Here is a 17,957-nt window from a genome sequence, read left to right as displayed (position 1 = left end):
CTGTTGATGTACTCAGGAAGCCTTTTTACATCATGTATCATTTATATCTAAATATCCAAATCTTTCCAGGCATTTGAAAATGAACAGGGTGTGTCTAGTCCTCAAAACAGGATATAACATCAAAGTGGAGAATTATAGACTAATTTTTATAATGAATTCTTCACCAAAGGTTTCTGAGGAAATAATATTCTATAAGATTTTTAGACAGGTTAGGAACTACAATTCCCTTCAGCAACAGATTATCCAGAAGAGTCCACTGTAACCTTACAAATTTTATTAAAAACTAACAAGATACCCTGCTTCGCTATGGTATTATACTGAAATTTATAATTGAATGCTACTAGTTTTCTGAGTGAATCTGTCAAAATTCGAGATCTGACTCATTTTCTGAGAGATGATGGTAAAGTTCCTCCCATTTTTCAATCTTTCTTTCCAGCAATCGATTTCGTACTTCCCGGGCTAGGTCCAGGTATTTCATCCGGTCAGTTGGGTTCCTAAATCTTTGCCAACTTTTCCTATAAGCACTTTTAATATGGATCAAATCCTTGAGGAGACCCGCGTGGTGTCGTCTTGGGTGCCTTGTCGGTAATGAACCCTCAGCCGGACTGCATTCGTAGTCATTACCCGTCCAGGACCCGTTTCCAGCGCTGTCCGCACATTTTGAAGATGGTCCAGAACATTATTATTAGGGTCGGTGATATTAGTTGAATTTTGGGTTATTATTATTATTATTATTATTATTATTATTATTATTATTATTATTATTATTATTATTATTATTATTATTATTATTATTGATGTTCGGCACCCCACAGCAAGATGCAAGACCGCTACTTGGCGGTAAATTACACCTGCTGCCATTGTCATTGCTGACAATGTGACCAGCACCATTGTCGTTCGTAGGCAAGTGCGCAGGATTTCTGGCGATACGAATGACATACTTCCATGCATTATTGACCTTATTATAAAGGTGAACAATTGCACGGCCAATCTCATTCCTATAGTTTATTTCAAATGTGCTTAAATTTTTATTTATATGCCAGAAGAATCTACTGTAATCTTAAGAATGTTCTCCAAAGGAAAAGATGGCTCTTGAAAACGAACCCAGGAAAGATTAAAAATGATTGGTTTATGATCAGAATAAGTACACTGAAAATCCACTGCCTGTTTCCGGTCATTTGACCGGGTCAGGAATGGAATGAATAAAGCCCCCACTAGCGGCGAGGATAGGAATTTTGCCGGCTGCCGAAGCCTGTCGCACTCCTCTGGAGCAATGATTAATGAATGACAAATGAAATGATATTGGAGTGTGTTGCTGGAATGATGACAGGGAGAACCGGAGTACCTGGAGAAAAACCTGTCCCGCCACCGCTTTCTCCAGCACGAATCTCGCATGGAGTGGTCAGGATTTGAACCACGGAACCCAGCGGTGAGAGGCCGGCGCACTGCCGTCTGAGCCACGGAGGCTCCTTATAAGTATATTATGAACAGTAAAATCAATTGGTTTCACCTCCTTTTTACTCCACTGCAGTCAAGTTGATTAACCCCCGCCCCCCCCCTGCCACCCCCCCCTCCCCCGAAAAAAAAAGGATGGAGCGTTTCATTATGTTTAAAGGAGATTCCAAATACATACCATTCTGCACATCCAACTGTTCTTGAACATTCATATCCTCTTCTCCCCAAATCACAATATGTTCATTTCTCTTCCTTCTCTTCCTCCAGGATTGGTTATAGAACATTTCCCTGTCTCAGCCCATTAGCAATTTTGAACCAACTTGTCCTGCCAACTTGTGTTTGCACACAACAACAACATTCCTTGTACATTGCCATGATCATTTTTATTAATCCCTGTCCAATTTCTTTTTGCACCGGACTGTCCCAAACTTTAGTCCTGGGGACACTGTCATATCCCTTTTCATTGTCATTGAATGCCATCGCCAAATCATTCCCGTACTCCTGCCCCACTCTATTTGGATTTTTCAAAAACAAAAAAATGCATGTTTCTTTATTTTTAAAGGAGATTCCAAATACAAATTTTCAGGTCTGTAATATCTTCAGTTTCTGAGATATAAGTATCCGCATTAAAGGCATTCAATCATTTTTCACTCCTTTTCACCCCTCCTATTGGGATTTTCCGAAAACAAAAAAATATGTTTCTTTATTTTTAAAGAAGATTTTAAATGCCAATTTTTACATCTTTTAACTGTTAGTTTTGAGATATACTCATTTTAAAAATTCACCCCCCCTTTCCTCCCCCTCCGTTATTTGGATTTTCCAAAAAAAAAAAAAAAAACCTGTTTCTTTATTTTTAAAGTAGATCCAAAATATCAATTTTCAGGTCTATAATATCTTAATTTTCTGAAATGTAAGGAACCTCATTAAAGGCATTCAACCCATTTTTCACCCCTCCTATTGGAAATTTCTGAAAACAAAAAATGTTTCTTTATTTTTAAAGGAGATTCTAAATGCCAATTTTTACATCTGTGAACTTTTAAAGTTTTGAGGTATAGATGCACTCATTTAAAAAATTCATGATGTCCAGTAGTTTTGGCTCGGCGATGATGAATCAGTCAGGACATGTTCTTTTATACAGGGAGATTAATTTGAAAGTTCAGAGCGGAGAGCCAAGGATTAGGCGCGCTGGGAAGCAGAGACAATCAAGCTCAGTGCCCGCCATGACAAACAGGCATAGTCGGCTCAAAGAAGCGGCATGATTATGCCTATAGAAACGAAACGAAACTTAACTCGCCGGCTACATAGATGCTCTGGACAAATAAATAAATGAATAAATAAATAAGTCTACTAGGAAATTAAACTGAACTCGCCAATATTTAGACGATGCTGAAAGTGATCTCCTTCAGCTGCAATGCAAGCTTCACATATTGTAATGAGATTTTGAAATACACTTTGTGCATTATATCGGTGTCCATGAAATACAATGTTCCTAATTTCAATTTTTAATTCTTCTGCAGTTCGAGGATTATTCCTGTAAACTTTTCCTTTAAGATTTCCCCATAGATAAAAATCACGTGCTTAAATCAGATGAACGAGGGAGACATAAGCCTTTACTGATGATCTGATCACCATCGAAGATTTCCCGTAACCGTCGCACAGAGCTACGCACCGTATGGGCCATTGCACTATCCTGCTGGAAATAGCCTTACCTTTTCTTCAGTCAGTTCAGCAAAGAATGGTTCCAGAATGTTGTGAATATAACCGTCAGAAGTAATTGTGTCCTGAAAAAAATGTCAGACCGATAATTAGTCGGGCACTGATAGCACACCACACACCCACCTTCACATCGTGCCCACCTTCACATCGCGCAGAGGTCTCGGCTGTAAAATGTGCGGGTTGTCTGCATTCCAGATTCTATTGTTCTGTGAATTGACATACCCACTCAAATGAAACCAGGCTTCTTCGCTCATAAAAAGAAAGTTTTTTTTTTTTTTTTTGCTAGGGGCTTTACGTCGCACCGACACAGATAGGTCTTATAGTATCGTCGCCATAAGACCTATCTGTGTCGGCGCGACGTAAAGCCCCTAGCAAAAAAAAAAAAAAAAAAAAAAAAAGTTTGGATCCACAATACCGTCGTGGACACTATTCATTAGCCAATTGCAAAATCGTATTCTTGCATTGAAATCTGTAGGCAGTATGTTATGGACTGAATGAGTCTGATAAGATTGTAAATGTAACAATTTTGTTGCATTATGTGCTGAAGGTGAAATACCACTTTCCTGAGCTACTCTCCAAAGCGACTTATGTGGACTGATCTGGAGTCTTGCCTGTATATCTTCTAACCTCTCCTGTGGGAGAGCTGTTCTCCTTCGCTTCTTTTTCTTATTGCTTACGGAACCAGTACTATGCCACTTGTAAACGAGCTGATCCACGTAACGTTTGATGGTACTGTCGCACCGGGAAATTGTCTACGGAATTTTCGGAGGCACCTTTTATCTGGTTTCTTCTTGTGCAAATAACACTCGACCAAAAATATTATTTGCTCTATAGTGTATTTAAGCATCGTGATAATAACCTCACAACATACCTTAAAAGTCCAATAGTTTCTAGCGAACTCAGGGACAGACAGCTGCGCGCTGGCAGTGAACATTTCTTATCTCGCCGGTATTGACAGAAGCCATATGGCGCTCGCTCGGGACTTTACATGGCATGCGAGGAGAAGTCTGAACACTTAAATTATTCTCCCTGTATATATAGATATTTGTAATGCACTGGACAGTGAAAGACAGGTAGAGATGCTTTCTACACAGATTTTTCAAAATCTTTTTACAGGGTAGATCATAATACAGGGTCTCTTTTTTTTGCTGGCTCCATGCACGGAAGGCGATAGCGCGGTCGGGTGACTTATTTGCCGAGAGATATATTGCTTCATGACCGGCTAAGGTGATCTAATGCAGTACGGTAGCGATACCCATTGCTTCACAGCAATAGTTTGGTTCAACATCTGGTGGTATTGGTAGCGTGTTCAGTGTGTTCGCTTTAAAATAGCGTAGTTTCTGTAGGAATACTAATAGTGTTTGAGTGATGTATATAGTAGAACAGTGTGTATTCACTGTGTCGTGCCATGCGAAGCATTCTTCTCATACAGAATGCCACTTTTGATTCATTCGCAAATTTCCTGGCATCCTCCTCCCCCCATATGAGTACGGTATGTAAATTAGTAAAGAAGTTCCACACCATCGGGTCCATTCTTAACGAGAAATCATGCAGGGGACAAACTGTTTTAACAGAGGAAAAGCTTGACGAAATAGGAGATCTCTTGGAATGAACTCAAAATCCCTGTCACGTCTTACCGTACAAGCTAATGTGTCATCTTCTGCTCACAAAGCAACAAAACTGTTAAAAGCAAAACCGTACAAACCCACCCTTGCCCAATATTTAAGAGGACCTGACAGTTTCGCTAGGGTTCGGTATTTTAACTGGTTGCTTCAGTCAGTTCACGATGGGTATGTAGACACAGAACTTTAATTTTATAGTGATGAAGCATGGCTACACTTACGTGGCTATGTATGTAGTCAAAACAGTCTCTACTGGTGTGCGCCAGCTGCATGTCTGTCCACTTCATGATGTAAAGATAGGAGTTTAGTGCGCAGTAAGTGCTCGCAGAATTATAGGGCCTATATTTTTTCGTGAAACAATAAATGCTGATCGATACATAGACCTCATTCTCAGACCAAAGGCTGACAGAAGAAGAAAGGTGTAATGGTTACTCTATGCAATATAATGCGACGGTACACACTGCTTATCAGTCTATGGAGGTAATACGGGAAGTTTTCGAAGATCGTATGTTTAATTATCCCCCTAGATCTCTCAATTTATATCCCTGTGATTATTACCGGTGAGGGATGCTGAAGGGAAGTGCATGTGAAGAATTCTAAGGGAAGATTACAAAAGTTATTACGAACATCGAACGGGCTGAGATTCGACGAGTGTCTGCAAACCTATTTACGAAGTGTTAGGCGTGTTTGACAGCTAAGGGACAATATTTTGAACATTAACAAACCTGTTTACAAGGTGTCAGGTGTGTTTGACAGCTGGGGGACAATATTTTGACATTAAATGTAGTGCCAGGTGGGTTTTAAACTAATAGTTTCTCTAGAAATGGATTTCTGTAAGTGTGAATTGCCATGAGTAGTGGGGAGGAATAGCGTGCATTATACCGGCGCGCATTATACCGGCTAGTGACTTTCTCCATGAATTTAAATTCTCCACTCTTATTATTCATAGAAAACTTAATCAGCAAGTATTTCTGTATAAAATAACAAATATCAATTTGTGATACCAATTTCCTTGCCTGGGCAAACTTAAGTGGAAAATTAACTAATTTTAGGACATGGCAACCATTCTACTCGAGCCATTTTGTGTGTTAGTAAAAGAAATTCTCCACTGGTTAGACTATGTGAACAGTTTAATCATATAACCTTAAATGTTAATGATATTTATTTTGCAATGGCAATTTGTGAATTTCTGTTTCACACTAGTTTATACATATCTTATTTGCGACGTTCTATATGGTTAATATTAAGCTGACTTAACTACAGTAAATATAATTGTTTACAGACTATCATATTTCCTGCATGTCCAGTATATAAAAATGTACATATACACATATATATAACATTTTATCTAATGCATAGAGCATTTCCATTTACTACAGTTATGTGCAGTAGTAGTTACCTGTACTAATTTTACTAAATAGAATAAAATGTTTTTCTTGTTTGCCTGTATGTCCAATATATTGCTATATATATCACTTTATTGCATACTTTTTCTAATGCATATTACTAGTTTCTTTTACTGATAATATTAAATAATGCATTGATTATAATTTTAAAATGAATAATGTTTGTCAGCAAGACAATTGTTTTGTTGTGTTCTTTTCTGTCAACCTTTTTATGTTAATTTTTCAATATATGTATTATGTACTGCCTTTTGTAATTGGAGGTAAGCTCTATAAAAGGCAATGTTGAAATAAATAAATAAATAAATACATTGCATGTAATCTAGTACCAGGAGAGAGATCTATCTTAATGTTTGTGACAAGAATACCTGCTGACATCTGGCTGTATGAGGTGATGCGTGTGATTAGGGAGTTTACTAGTGATTACAATATATCAGTGAATGTAAAATCACAGTTAAATTGTATAGAAAATGTTATCCATTGTTCAGGTTCATGTATGAGAAATGTCTTTTTTTTTTTCATTCAAGAATTAAAGTACTTGGCATGTCGTTAATACATTAGCTCCATGAAACATAAGTATCGGTACTTTGTTGTATCTTTTCATACAGTACTGTACATGTAGCATTTACAGTATTGTGTATGCAGTGTTTCAATAAAAATGCTAAAAAATTGAACATGGTCTGTATCTCTTATACTGTATGGATTTTGTTGTCATGGGTTTAATATGCAGTCCCAGTTAAGATGTGATCCCTTGAAGAGCATTTTACAAAGGTTCTGTATTTTAATGTGGTAAGAAATGAGATATGAACTCGGTGTTAAGATTTTAAAAATCACATTAACCTTTCTCAAAATTACTTTTCAATTACATGCTCGGAAAGTTGAATAGTCAGAACCTTTCTTTCTTTTCTTTTTTTTTTCCTCATGTGGATTTTGATATTTTGTTATGCAAGCTCTTTCTTTATCTCTTGGATGTGTTTTGAAATTAGGTTTTGTTAATTGTTTCTAGCTTGCGTGAAGGCCAACTGGAAACATTTCTTGCTCGTAATCTAGTACCAGGAGATGTGGTCTATCTTAATGTTGGTGACAGAGTACCTGCTGACATCAGGCTATTTGAGGTTAGTTGTTTATCTCCCTTAATTTGTGTGTAACTGTGCAGAGTGTTGTGAAATATAGGTGCACTTGCTAAGGAATGAATGCTCTAGTAAATAGTAGTAGATAAATCAAACTGTCAAAATCTGATATTGGTAAGAAAGAACATGAGAGATACGGCATAAGAGTGAAACAGCTAAGCTACATTATCAAATCAGATCGGGTGATTAGAGAGCAATCTTTTTCATGTACTGGTCCACAGTTGGAACATTTGTTAATTTATGTACTGTCTCAGCTAATACACAATTGCTCAGAGCCAATTATTATTACATAATACAAGCCAACATAATCAGTATAAGTTGATGTAGTCACAAAGACACACACACAAAATGCTGTAATGAAATTAAATAGCGTATGGCTTTTAGTGCCGGGAGTATTGAATTGTGTACACTCATTTACTTACAAATGATATAACTGGCATTATATACACACATTAATGAACCGCCATCTTGACAAACATTTGACTGCTACCATAGCATGTCACAACCAACTACCAACATAACCAATTTACATACTTGACGTCAAACACTCGGCTAACATGACTTCCACACAAGTCTCAATGAAACAATTCCACTCTACAGGCTTCTAGAAGAATATGACACAATATGTTTTCTTATAATTTTGAGTCTCTCCAATAGCCTATTTACTATGTAAGGAATTTTCTACATAATTCCAGTCGCACATTGCATTGTTCTGGACTTATTACAGTGTGTTGCACAATATTGCTGTGGATTATATACATATATACAGGTAATAATATAATATTAATTACATGTTCTTACATTAAATAAAATATTAATATGTATACAGAGGATATTTCATGACATAACCTCACAAATAATATAATCATGATTATACCAAATGAAGGTCGTACACAATTATGTAAATAATAATACTAATAATAATAGTCGATATTACCATTATTTACACATGGGCTAGAGAGTATTGTTTCCAAGTTATTAGTCTTTTACATGTGCGTCAATATCCCCCCTTTATCTTGAAACAATTTCAACAGTCTATCACACTCGTCGACTCTGCCTTGGTCATAGATTGTATCTTCTCTCTTCCTTGACGTCGCGGGATGTGTTCTCCTTTTGACTGGATTGTGCTGTGTTGGGGGTCAGTGTCACCTCGCCACCAGCCTCTTCCTCAGTGGTAGTAGATGTGTTCTCATGACCAGATTGAGCTGTGTCATTAGTAGCCTCTCCTCCGGGTGGACTTCTGGCAGTACCAGGCTTATTTTGTATACACAGTGGTTGGGTGACTCGCTGCAACTCCGATGCGTGGACCTTGACAGGTGGTTTGGTCTTTAGTAAGTAGACCCCATGGCCCAGCTGCTTATCCACCTTGACGGGACAAACCCACTTAGGTGCGAGACCTGCATGAAACCCTCCAATCTTATTACTGACTGGGTGGTTACGTCACAGCACTTGTTGGCCTGGTAGGAAGATCTGGGTCTCTTAGACATCTTGGCCAATGCTTGCTTTTTCTTGATGTCCTGCTGCTGCTTATGCTACCACTCTGCTAGGGAAACAAGCTGTATGATCTTGACCAGAAGTGGGTGGTGGACGAATCTCCCAATCCCTGGTGCTGTACAGCTGTCGACTGAGGAACAGCTTCGCTGGAGAATAGCCAGTGACAGGTTGATGCGTCGTCACAGGGCAAAGAGTGACCGTGGTATCCGACGGTCCCATAGTTAATGTTTCTTGTCCATTAGGTGGACCCGTAGCATTTATAGCTCCTGATTCCATCGTTCCGGTTCTTGGGTTGTAGATAGGGGTGGTCCAGTGTTCCACACCCCATTCAGTCATCATTTGCTGCCACTTCCTTGACGTGGACTGACTCCCGTTGTCTGACAGAATGCACCGTGGATAACCGTAGTGGCTGAATTCCTCATCTTGTAGAAGAATGGTGATGCGTCCCGTCGTGGCTTCTGGTATTGGAAAGGCCTCAAACCATCTTGTGAAGAGGTCATTGATTACTAGCAGTTCTGTTTTACCCCTCAGTGTTCTAGGGTAATGACCCATCAAGTCCAGGGCCGTGACCTCCCAAGGACGTTGCAGCCGTCTTCCTCATTGACTGGAATCTGCCTTCCTGTTGCTTGTCTTGGTGCAGGCACAGATATAGCACTCATTCACATAATCAAAGATGTCTTTCCGCATGTTGACCCAGAAGAACCTTCGTCAGATAGACTGATATGTCTCTTCATCTCCTGGATGTCCGGCGTCAGTGCTGTTGTGGAATTTCTTGAGGATGTCCATCGTGTGGTGTCTAAGGATCACTACTACTGCAGGCGTGTCGGAGAGGTGTGATCTGTACATTAAGAGTCCTCCTTCAACCCGGAAGTTCTTGTAGCACATCTTGAATTCTTTTGGGACGAGTCGCCTATCTGTGTTCTGTCTCCTGATCCAGTGTGTCGTGGTCCTACAGGGCTTGTCTCTTGGTCTTACCATTGTTTGATCACTCGCAGATCAAGTTCCTTCCTGCTGATCATAAGAACAGATTCACTGGGATCGCTCTGGTGTTTTTTGTGGAAACTCCCTCTCGACAGTGGTGCTCCTGGGTTCAGGTTCCATCGCCACGTGCCTAGGTAAACAGTCTACTCCTATGTTCGTCGATCCTGGGAGGTGAGATACATCGAAATCAAATTCTGCGACTAACAGAGCCGGTTGCATCAATTTAGATTTTGAGCCAGAGACAGAGTTCAACCAATTAAGAGCTGCATTATCGGTGCGCGGCTGGAATTTTCTTCCCTCCAAGTAGCCTCTGAATTTGTCCATGGCCCACGGCTAAGGCTTCCTTTTCGACAGTGCAGTAGCGTTGTTCGGGGGAAATAGCTTTCTGCTGGCATACTCGATGATGTCCCTTCCACAGTCACTCCTCTCCTGGAATAACACTACTCTTAAGCCGGCTAGACTGGGAGCGTTGCATATTGCAGCCTTAATGCCTTGGAATGCTGCCTCTTCCTTGCTGTCCATTGGAATGAGCGGTTGTTATGGAGTAGTAATACCAATATAATGGTCCGTTATTGGACATTATAAATTTTCCAGCTAACTCGTTCTTGGTTGCCTGAGTTTCGCCCTCGTGTGCTAAGTTAGGCTATAGCTATAATTAGCTGGAAAATTACTTGTTGGTTTGACGTTTCTAAATGCGGGAATTGGAAGATCAAATAGGGTATTTGGCTTTTCTGAAATGTCATTATGATTCGGGTTAAAATATTGATCTATATGTTGATTTTGAGAATTTCCATACCTTGTTTTATATCTGTGAATTTGTGATTATAGTCGTGCAGCTGGTTTCTACAGCTGAAATTTATTGTACTTTAGGGCATTGACGTGTTCAGAGTACCTTATATTAAAGTTCCTCCCAGTCTGTCTGACATAAGAATTAGATAGATAGATAGATAGATAGATAGATAGATAGATAGATAGATAGAGCCTTCATTTTCTGTGGCGAAGTTAGGGCTCTTGTGGTAGAAGTGATATTTATTATTTATTATTATATTTATTATTCTTTCAATAAAGAAACTGTTGTATCCATTAGATTTAGCTATATTACAAATGGTATTCAACTCATTTTTGAGGTCTCTTGAAGACATTTCAACACTGAAAGTTTGGTACACCATGCTGTTGTGTGCTGCTCGTTTGTGAATTTTGGTGGGGGGTGAAGGATCTTGACGGATTGTAGTAACTGTTTGGGTTGGTTTTCTGCAAATCTTGCATGTTAAGTAGCTTGGGTGGCTGATAATAGTTAAGTCTGAAAAATTAATTTTCCGTCCAATTTCGGATTCAGGTGTGATTTTTATATGCGGATCAATGTTATTTAGATTAATGAGGGTGGTAGCAGCGTCTGTAATGCTCTCATCCATAATTACTATGGTGTCATCTACATATCTTGCCCAGAAAAGGATGTTGTCAAAGTTATTATCAATTTTGGTGTGTTCCAAAAATCCAAGTAAATCTCGGCTAAGATACCAGAGGCCGGCGATCCCATAGCCAATCCTTCTTGTTCATAAATAACATTATCTAAAGTGAAATAATTGTTGCTTATAACTAATTTAAGCATAGACGTGAAATCCTGTATTCTGATATACTTAGGCCGCTGTATTTGTTTAAATTGTTTTGAATGATGGGGTATACGTTGGAGATTTGTATTGTGACCGTTCGTGGGACGCCTAATTCGGAAATGATAATAAATTTCATGATACGCTCGACTAGAATTCAGTGGTTTACATGATCCTCCACTCAGGGCATGACCCTTCTGAAAGAAAGCGGTCACATCCTATCAATAATTAGTCTGATGATGATCTAACATCAGTTTCAAGATAATAAGTTCACTTAAATTAAGCATAAATGAAAATTTGCAATGAGAAATTGGAAGTATAATAATTTTAATAAAATGAAATTAACTGATTACAATTGAACAACTAAATATGCAACGTAAAAATATATTATCTTTGTGCATCACTACCTCACCGTATTAAAAGAATCAAGTCCATCTTGAAAAATAATTGTCAGTCATTAAGTTAAAATCTCATCATTATGCAACACTGATTCATTTAAATAAATATAAATTAATATAATGGAAAATCAGCAATTTCAGTCTCAATTCGTTCATCTTGTTTGTTCATTTCTGATGTATTACTAGACGAACCTGTCCTCCCTGCTCTACTTCTCTTATTACTTCATTATAATTACCTAACTAACTGAGTAATAACTTGAATTTTCTAACAGCGCATGATAAACACCGAAAATCCGTCAAATACATAATAATATCAGTGTTCCATAATCAATTAACTGCATGTCTCCATCCAACCAACGGCATCATGTGGCTGCACCTGAAATAAGGTACTAACTACTGACATAAATAAGAAAACTATCAAATGCCAGACGGTCTGCGTTGCATCGGCTCCATTCCATCCTGCTGAAAATACTTCTACAGTGCTAATTTACTACATCTAGCAATACCACAAGTTGATCTACAGTACAGGTGACAATAATCTCACAATCTATTATCGTTCGAGTAGCTTGTCGAAGATCCTACTCGTATATTCGTAAATACATTCCGCTACCCATGTGATACCAAATTAAACTCGAGTCAGCTCGCATGCCTAACCAAACTCTTCGAAAAGCATTCAAACAATGCAACGAAACACGCTCATCTAATAAACTCAAATATACGCGGCGGAAATACTTCTCAATAATACTATCCTAACCATTGGCCATCTCAAAGAATTAAATTACTACCGCAATTCACCATTCAATAAATCATTCTCTACTTATACCGTCAACTATACCTTTAGATGACCCTACATATTTTACGCTACACAATGTCCACCACATAATGAGAACAATCATCATTCCCTACATAAATGAGCTAAATATCTTTGAAGAGCTTCACTATTATTCATACAACCATCACAGAGTCGATCCACTAAACATATCGCAACACTCCGCGGAATTATACATTATTATAAGATCACCACTTCAAATATCTCACACATCAGCACATCAAAACTTACCTGTGGCATTCAAGATCACACACGCCTTATAGCTGTTCCACTAACACGGAAAACAACGCAGGAAAGATCGCCTCACCCTAGTATTCACCAACGGAAAACGATATTCTAATATACGTAGTAGCATTACATGACGTTACCAACACCGTTAGCACGTTAGAACATTCAAGTCATTTCACTTTATATCACCTGTGTGACATTAAAAAAAAAATCTACTTCTACTATAAGCATCTACAAGTAAACAAGAAGGGCAAGGTTCGACTACTCATCTGACTTCTTCGCTTCTCCATAGGTATTGGTCGTCAGGTTATTTTTTCAGCCATCTCATTTCGGCAGAGTGTGGATCCACCAGGATCCTACTGGTTTACTCGGACATCTCTTCTATATGGACTTTCTTATTCACAAATATAGGCAACATCTTGAGTTCAACCTAAAACTTGAACAGAATAGTTAGAGCGAATTCGTACAGATTTATTAATCCACTGTTATAGATTAATACTGGCCTGTGTAAATTTGTGTCGCTCAATGCTATACTTAGTTTGTTAACGTTATTTCGGCCTCAACTTCTTAAATTTTTAAGAGCTTTAATTCGCATACAAGAGCTGAGCTCTCTATTTGCTTCACGATCCTTTTTGTACTACTCAAGAATTGACATTAAAACAAATTCAAACTTCATTATTTCAATAATAATAACGAGGCTGCTTTCCATAAACTACATAACTACGATCCTGACTTCTTTACATCTGGTTTTGACATTGAGGAAACGTTATCATAGAGATTCACAAAGGAACGCATGCTACCATTGTTTATTCTTCTCCACCTGAAATACATCACACCACACGCCTGTTAGATAATTAACTGTATATAATTCCGGCTCAATCCATGGCCTCCTTGACGTCTGTTATACTAGATGTAATGTCTGGCCTATCTTCTTCTCAGCTGTTACTGCAAATATTTATTGATACCCGCTTGTGACTACACGGTTTTTCACGCGGTCCGATGTGTACCACGGGGTTCTGAGCTTGATCTATCGATTCTCTTCCATAAGATCTACTATCAATTCGCGAGTTGTGTCGGCTCATATCTTACGAATATATAAATTCGCCGCACATCAACAGTTTATTTTACCACCATGCCGTCCACATGCATTTATCATACTTATGACCTTCAATGACTCCCTGACATGTAATTACACGTCATTGGAAGGTCATAGTATGCTTTAGGATATATGTTTACAATATTGAATGTGTGGAGAGAATGATTGGATTGAATGTTGAACTTTATAAATTTATCAATCAATTGTTTTTGACGTATTTGTTCAACAAAAAATGATAGTTCCTTCTTAAAAATCTTTGGATTGTGATTATTTATATAACAGACTCAGTCTATAGTTGATCGGGCAAATGGGGACGCTGGTTTTGTGTATCTTGGGGAGGGCTTTGGCAGTGGGTAAACCTGGGTTCATATTAATTTATTTTTTTCTTGATCTGTCAATAGATATTAAGTATTATTGAGTCTGCTTAAGTTGTTATATTCTCGGGGTAGGGTCACGTCAATGCCTTGAAGTACTATAAATATTCAGCTGTAGGACAGCATATGCACGACTATAATCACAAATGACATATGAATAGTAACACAGTAAAGGTTTCCACCTATTCAGTACTAATATGTATTTACAATATTATAAGTTACATGGAACTAGTTTCGACCCACCTAGGGGTCATCATCAGACATATTAAAGCATACATAAGTTTTTGTCGAATCCTAAAACATGTTATTTTTAACTGTAATAATCGTATGGATTTATAATTTATAAAGTGAAGTGTAGTAATGAGATGAGAAATGTTAGTATGGTACAGGTGAGTAGTAAATAATAATAATATATATACAAACAAGTTTGGAACAAAGTGCAAGTGGGGTGCTTAGAGTTGTAAAAATATAATCTCGTGGATGTCAGTAGTTCTCGTACTAAAGAATCAATGTAAAATAACACATATAAACATATATACAAGTATGTACAAAGTCTGGAGAGTAAAGAGTGATACTCTTTTTATGTCGAGTCGGCTTGACACTGATCACTTAAGCGAATCACAAATTCACAGATATAAAACAAAATATGGGCTTCCTCAAAATCATCAACAAAGGACCCCTCCTTAACATTACTGAAAGCTGCTTCATACATATAGATCAATATTTCAACCTGAATAATGATCTTAATGACATTTCAGAAAAGCCAAATATCCTATTTGACCTAATTCCCATTTTTAGAAATGTCAAACCAACAAGTCATAATTCAGTTTTCATACTATTCACAACATCTTTCCTCAACAGCCACCTGTTCCCTCACCCCCTCTCCTTTCTCTGACCTCTCCACTTGCCCCATTCCTTCTCCCTTTGCCCCACCTCTCTCTCCTTACCTGCCCCTTCCTTCTCCTTTGAATCTCGCAACCGTTAGTATGAGGCACACAATAGGCCACGCACCACGTGCTGCAATGAGAGTTTAGTCTCAAATAACCTATGCCATTTGACTGACACGCTCTCTCCTTCAGTTCATTAATTTTATTCTGGTTAACTTCATAAACACTACAATGAATTATGAATTTATACCAGCCATAAATTAAGAATGTGTCAGTTTTAACCATATCTTCATGTGCCGTCCTGACAATGTCCATTTCAGCATGATTTTAACAAGCACTACGGGAACATTTCATTTTATGTACATTGGTGATATGGAAACACCATCTAGCAGTTCTGTGTCAGCTGGTGATTATTTACAGTGGCATCAAGTGGCTTGCATACTGCTAATACCACTCAAGTAGATTTGATGATTGATGATTGACTACAGATTCAACATTTTCCAGTTCCCGTTTTGCAATCGAAATTGTTAAGATCAGCAGTGATGAAACTAACAATTCTATGAATACTAATGCAAGAAAGTGTTTGGATGATGAGCATACTCAAGATGCTGAGAATTTAGAGCCTAATTTATTTTTCAAATTTTACACATAGATCATCCCATATTTTGATAATTGTGTGTTTGTTCATTTGTTTAGTTATTAGATGTACATTATTGCATTAAGGCTGATGACCAGCCAAGGCCGAAACTAGTCCCTAGTTTCGTGATGTAATTAAAAAATATTGCATATTATAGTATTGAAAAGGTGGACCATTATGACATTAATTTAATAATTGTTATTTTGGTCACAGTTCAATACTGATCAAAACCATGAAATTTATATCCTATGATAAGGACTTTAACCTAACAAGACTCATCGCCACTCTTTTACAGAATCGGAGGTTCTTTGTTGATTTCCAAGAACAGCGTAGTCGATGGAGACTACAGAAAAACGGTCTTCCGCAAGGAAGTGTGCTGGCTCCAATTCTGTTCAATATATACACAAACGACCAACCCATAGCCCCCAATTGCAGTAGCTTCTTGTATGCTGATGACCTCGCTCTAGCCACTCAGAGAAGAGATTTTGAAACAGTGGAGATCACCCTCACGGATGCCCTTAATGATCTTTCTAGATATTACAGCACAAACCAGCTTAAACCGAACCCCTCAAAGACACAAGTGTGTGCTTTTCATCCGAGAAACAGGGAAGCTACTCGCAAGTTAAAGATAGTATGGTCAGGAGTCGAACTGGAACACTGCGAGTCTCCAAAATATCTAGGAGTGACACTTGATAGATCTCTTACTTTCAAGAAGTACTGCATGAACTGCAAATCGAAAGTCTCCACCAGGAACAATCTTTTACGGAAACTGGCCGGATCACAGTGGGGTAGCCAACCTGAAACCATCCGAACTTCTGCAATGGCACTATGCTATTCTGCGGCAGAGTATGCGTGTCCTGTCTGGTATAATTCAACATATGCCAAACAGGTGGATATATCTCTCAATGAAACTTGCAGAATTATAACAGGTTGTTTAAAATCCACTCCAGTTGAATGGCTCTACCACCTTGCAGGAATAGCACCACCTTCTGTTCGAAGAGAAACAGCTGCGAACAAGGAAAGAAAGACAGTGGAACAGGAAAGGACCCATCCTGTATATGGGCATGAACCGCATCTGCAACGTTTAAAGTCAAGGAAGAGTTTTCTCAGAACTTCAAAGGAACTTAGAACCACTACTGAAAAAGCCAGGTTGCAATTATGGAGGGCTACATCCTACCTTCCTCCTGGCTGGATAAGATTTTCTGAAACTCTACCTCCTGGCTTCGATGAAGAATGGATGACCTGGAAGTCCCTGAATAGACTGAGATCTGGAGTTGGCAGATCCAAGGTTAATTTGGCAAGATGGGGCTACATAGATCAAGAAAAAATCCAATGTGACTGCGGAGAAGACCAAACCGTCCAACATATGCTCCAGTGTCATCTATGTCCAGCCTCCTGCACAGAAGATGAACTATATCAAGCATCAAAAAATGCATTGGAAGTGGCCAAGTTTTGGGCAAATGTAATATAGTAATTATAACTGTGTACAACATGTATGTTTCTGATACGAGAATAATAATAATATCCTATGATCATCCCCATAAGCCAAAGAACTGACGTACTTGTTGCTTGTCTGTGGGTGTTCAGCTTACTTGATAGCTCGATTGTTCTCCGGATGCCTTTCTAAATCTTCAGATGTTAGGACATCACCAAGATATTCTGTGCGAGACTGGGCAGAGTGGCACTTCTCCAGTTGGCATGTCGGTCCATGAATTTTCAGTCGTTTCCGCACTTTCTTCAGGTGTACAAGGTGTTCAAAATTCTTGCTGTGGATCAAGATGTCGAGATACTCTTGGCAGAAATCTCCAGCGTATCTTGACAATACCTTATCCATGAGTTGCATGAAGGTTGCAGGAGCATTCTTCAGTCCAAAAGGCATCACTGTAAACTGGCACAATCCTCTCGGTGTCAAGAAGACGGTCAGCGGTCTAGAAGTTTCCTCGACCTTCACTTGCCAGTATCCTGAGTTGAGATCCAGCATGCTGAAAATCCTAGACCCACTTGTTTCAACGACTCTTTCAGGTCAGGCATGGGGTAGGCGTCACTAACGGTCTTCTTGTTCAACCTGTAGAAGTCCACACACAGTCGATACTCCCCATT

The 17,957-nt window shown here is 38.6% G+C and overlaps 1 protein-coding gene across 1 annotated transcript in view; it reads left to right on the top strand.

Moving 5' to 3' along the window:
- SPoCk (secretory pathway calcium atpase) overlaps positions 1 to 17,957 on the top strand; it is a 288,883-nt gene that overhangs the window by 72,218 nt on the left and 198,708 nt on the right. The window contains exon 5 of the mRNA XM_067135304.2: positions 7,203 to 7,311. Within this exon, the coding sequence (XP_066991405.1) occupies positions 7,203 to 7,311 (109 nt within the window). The remainder of the gene's footprint in view (positions 1 to 7,202; positions 7,312 to 17,957) is intronic.

This window comes from Anabrus simplex, chromosome 1 (genome assembly GCF_040414725.1).
Source record: "Anabrus simplex isolate iqAnaSimp1 chromosome 1, ASM4041472v1, whole genome shotgun sequence".
In the NCBI taxonomy this organism is placed as follows: domain Eukaryota; kingdom Metazoa; phylum Arthropoda; class Insecta; order Orthoptera; family Tettigoniidae; genus Anabrus; species Anabrus simplex.
The sequence above is the reverse complement of the archived record's forward strand: the minus strand, read 5'-3'. Positions and strand labels throughout refer to the sequence as shown.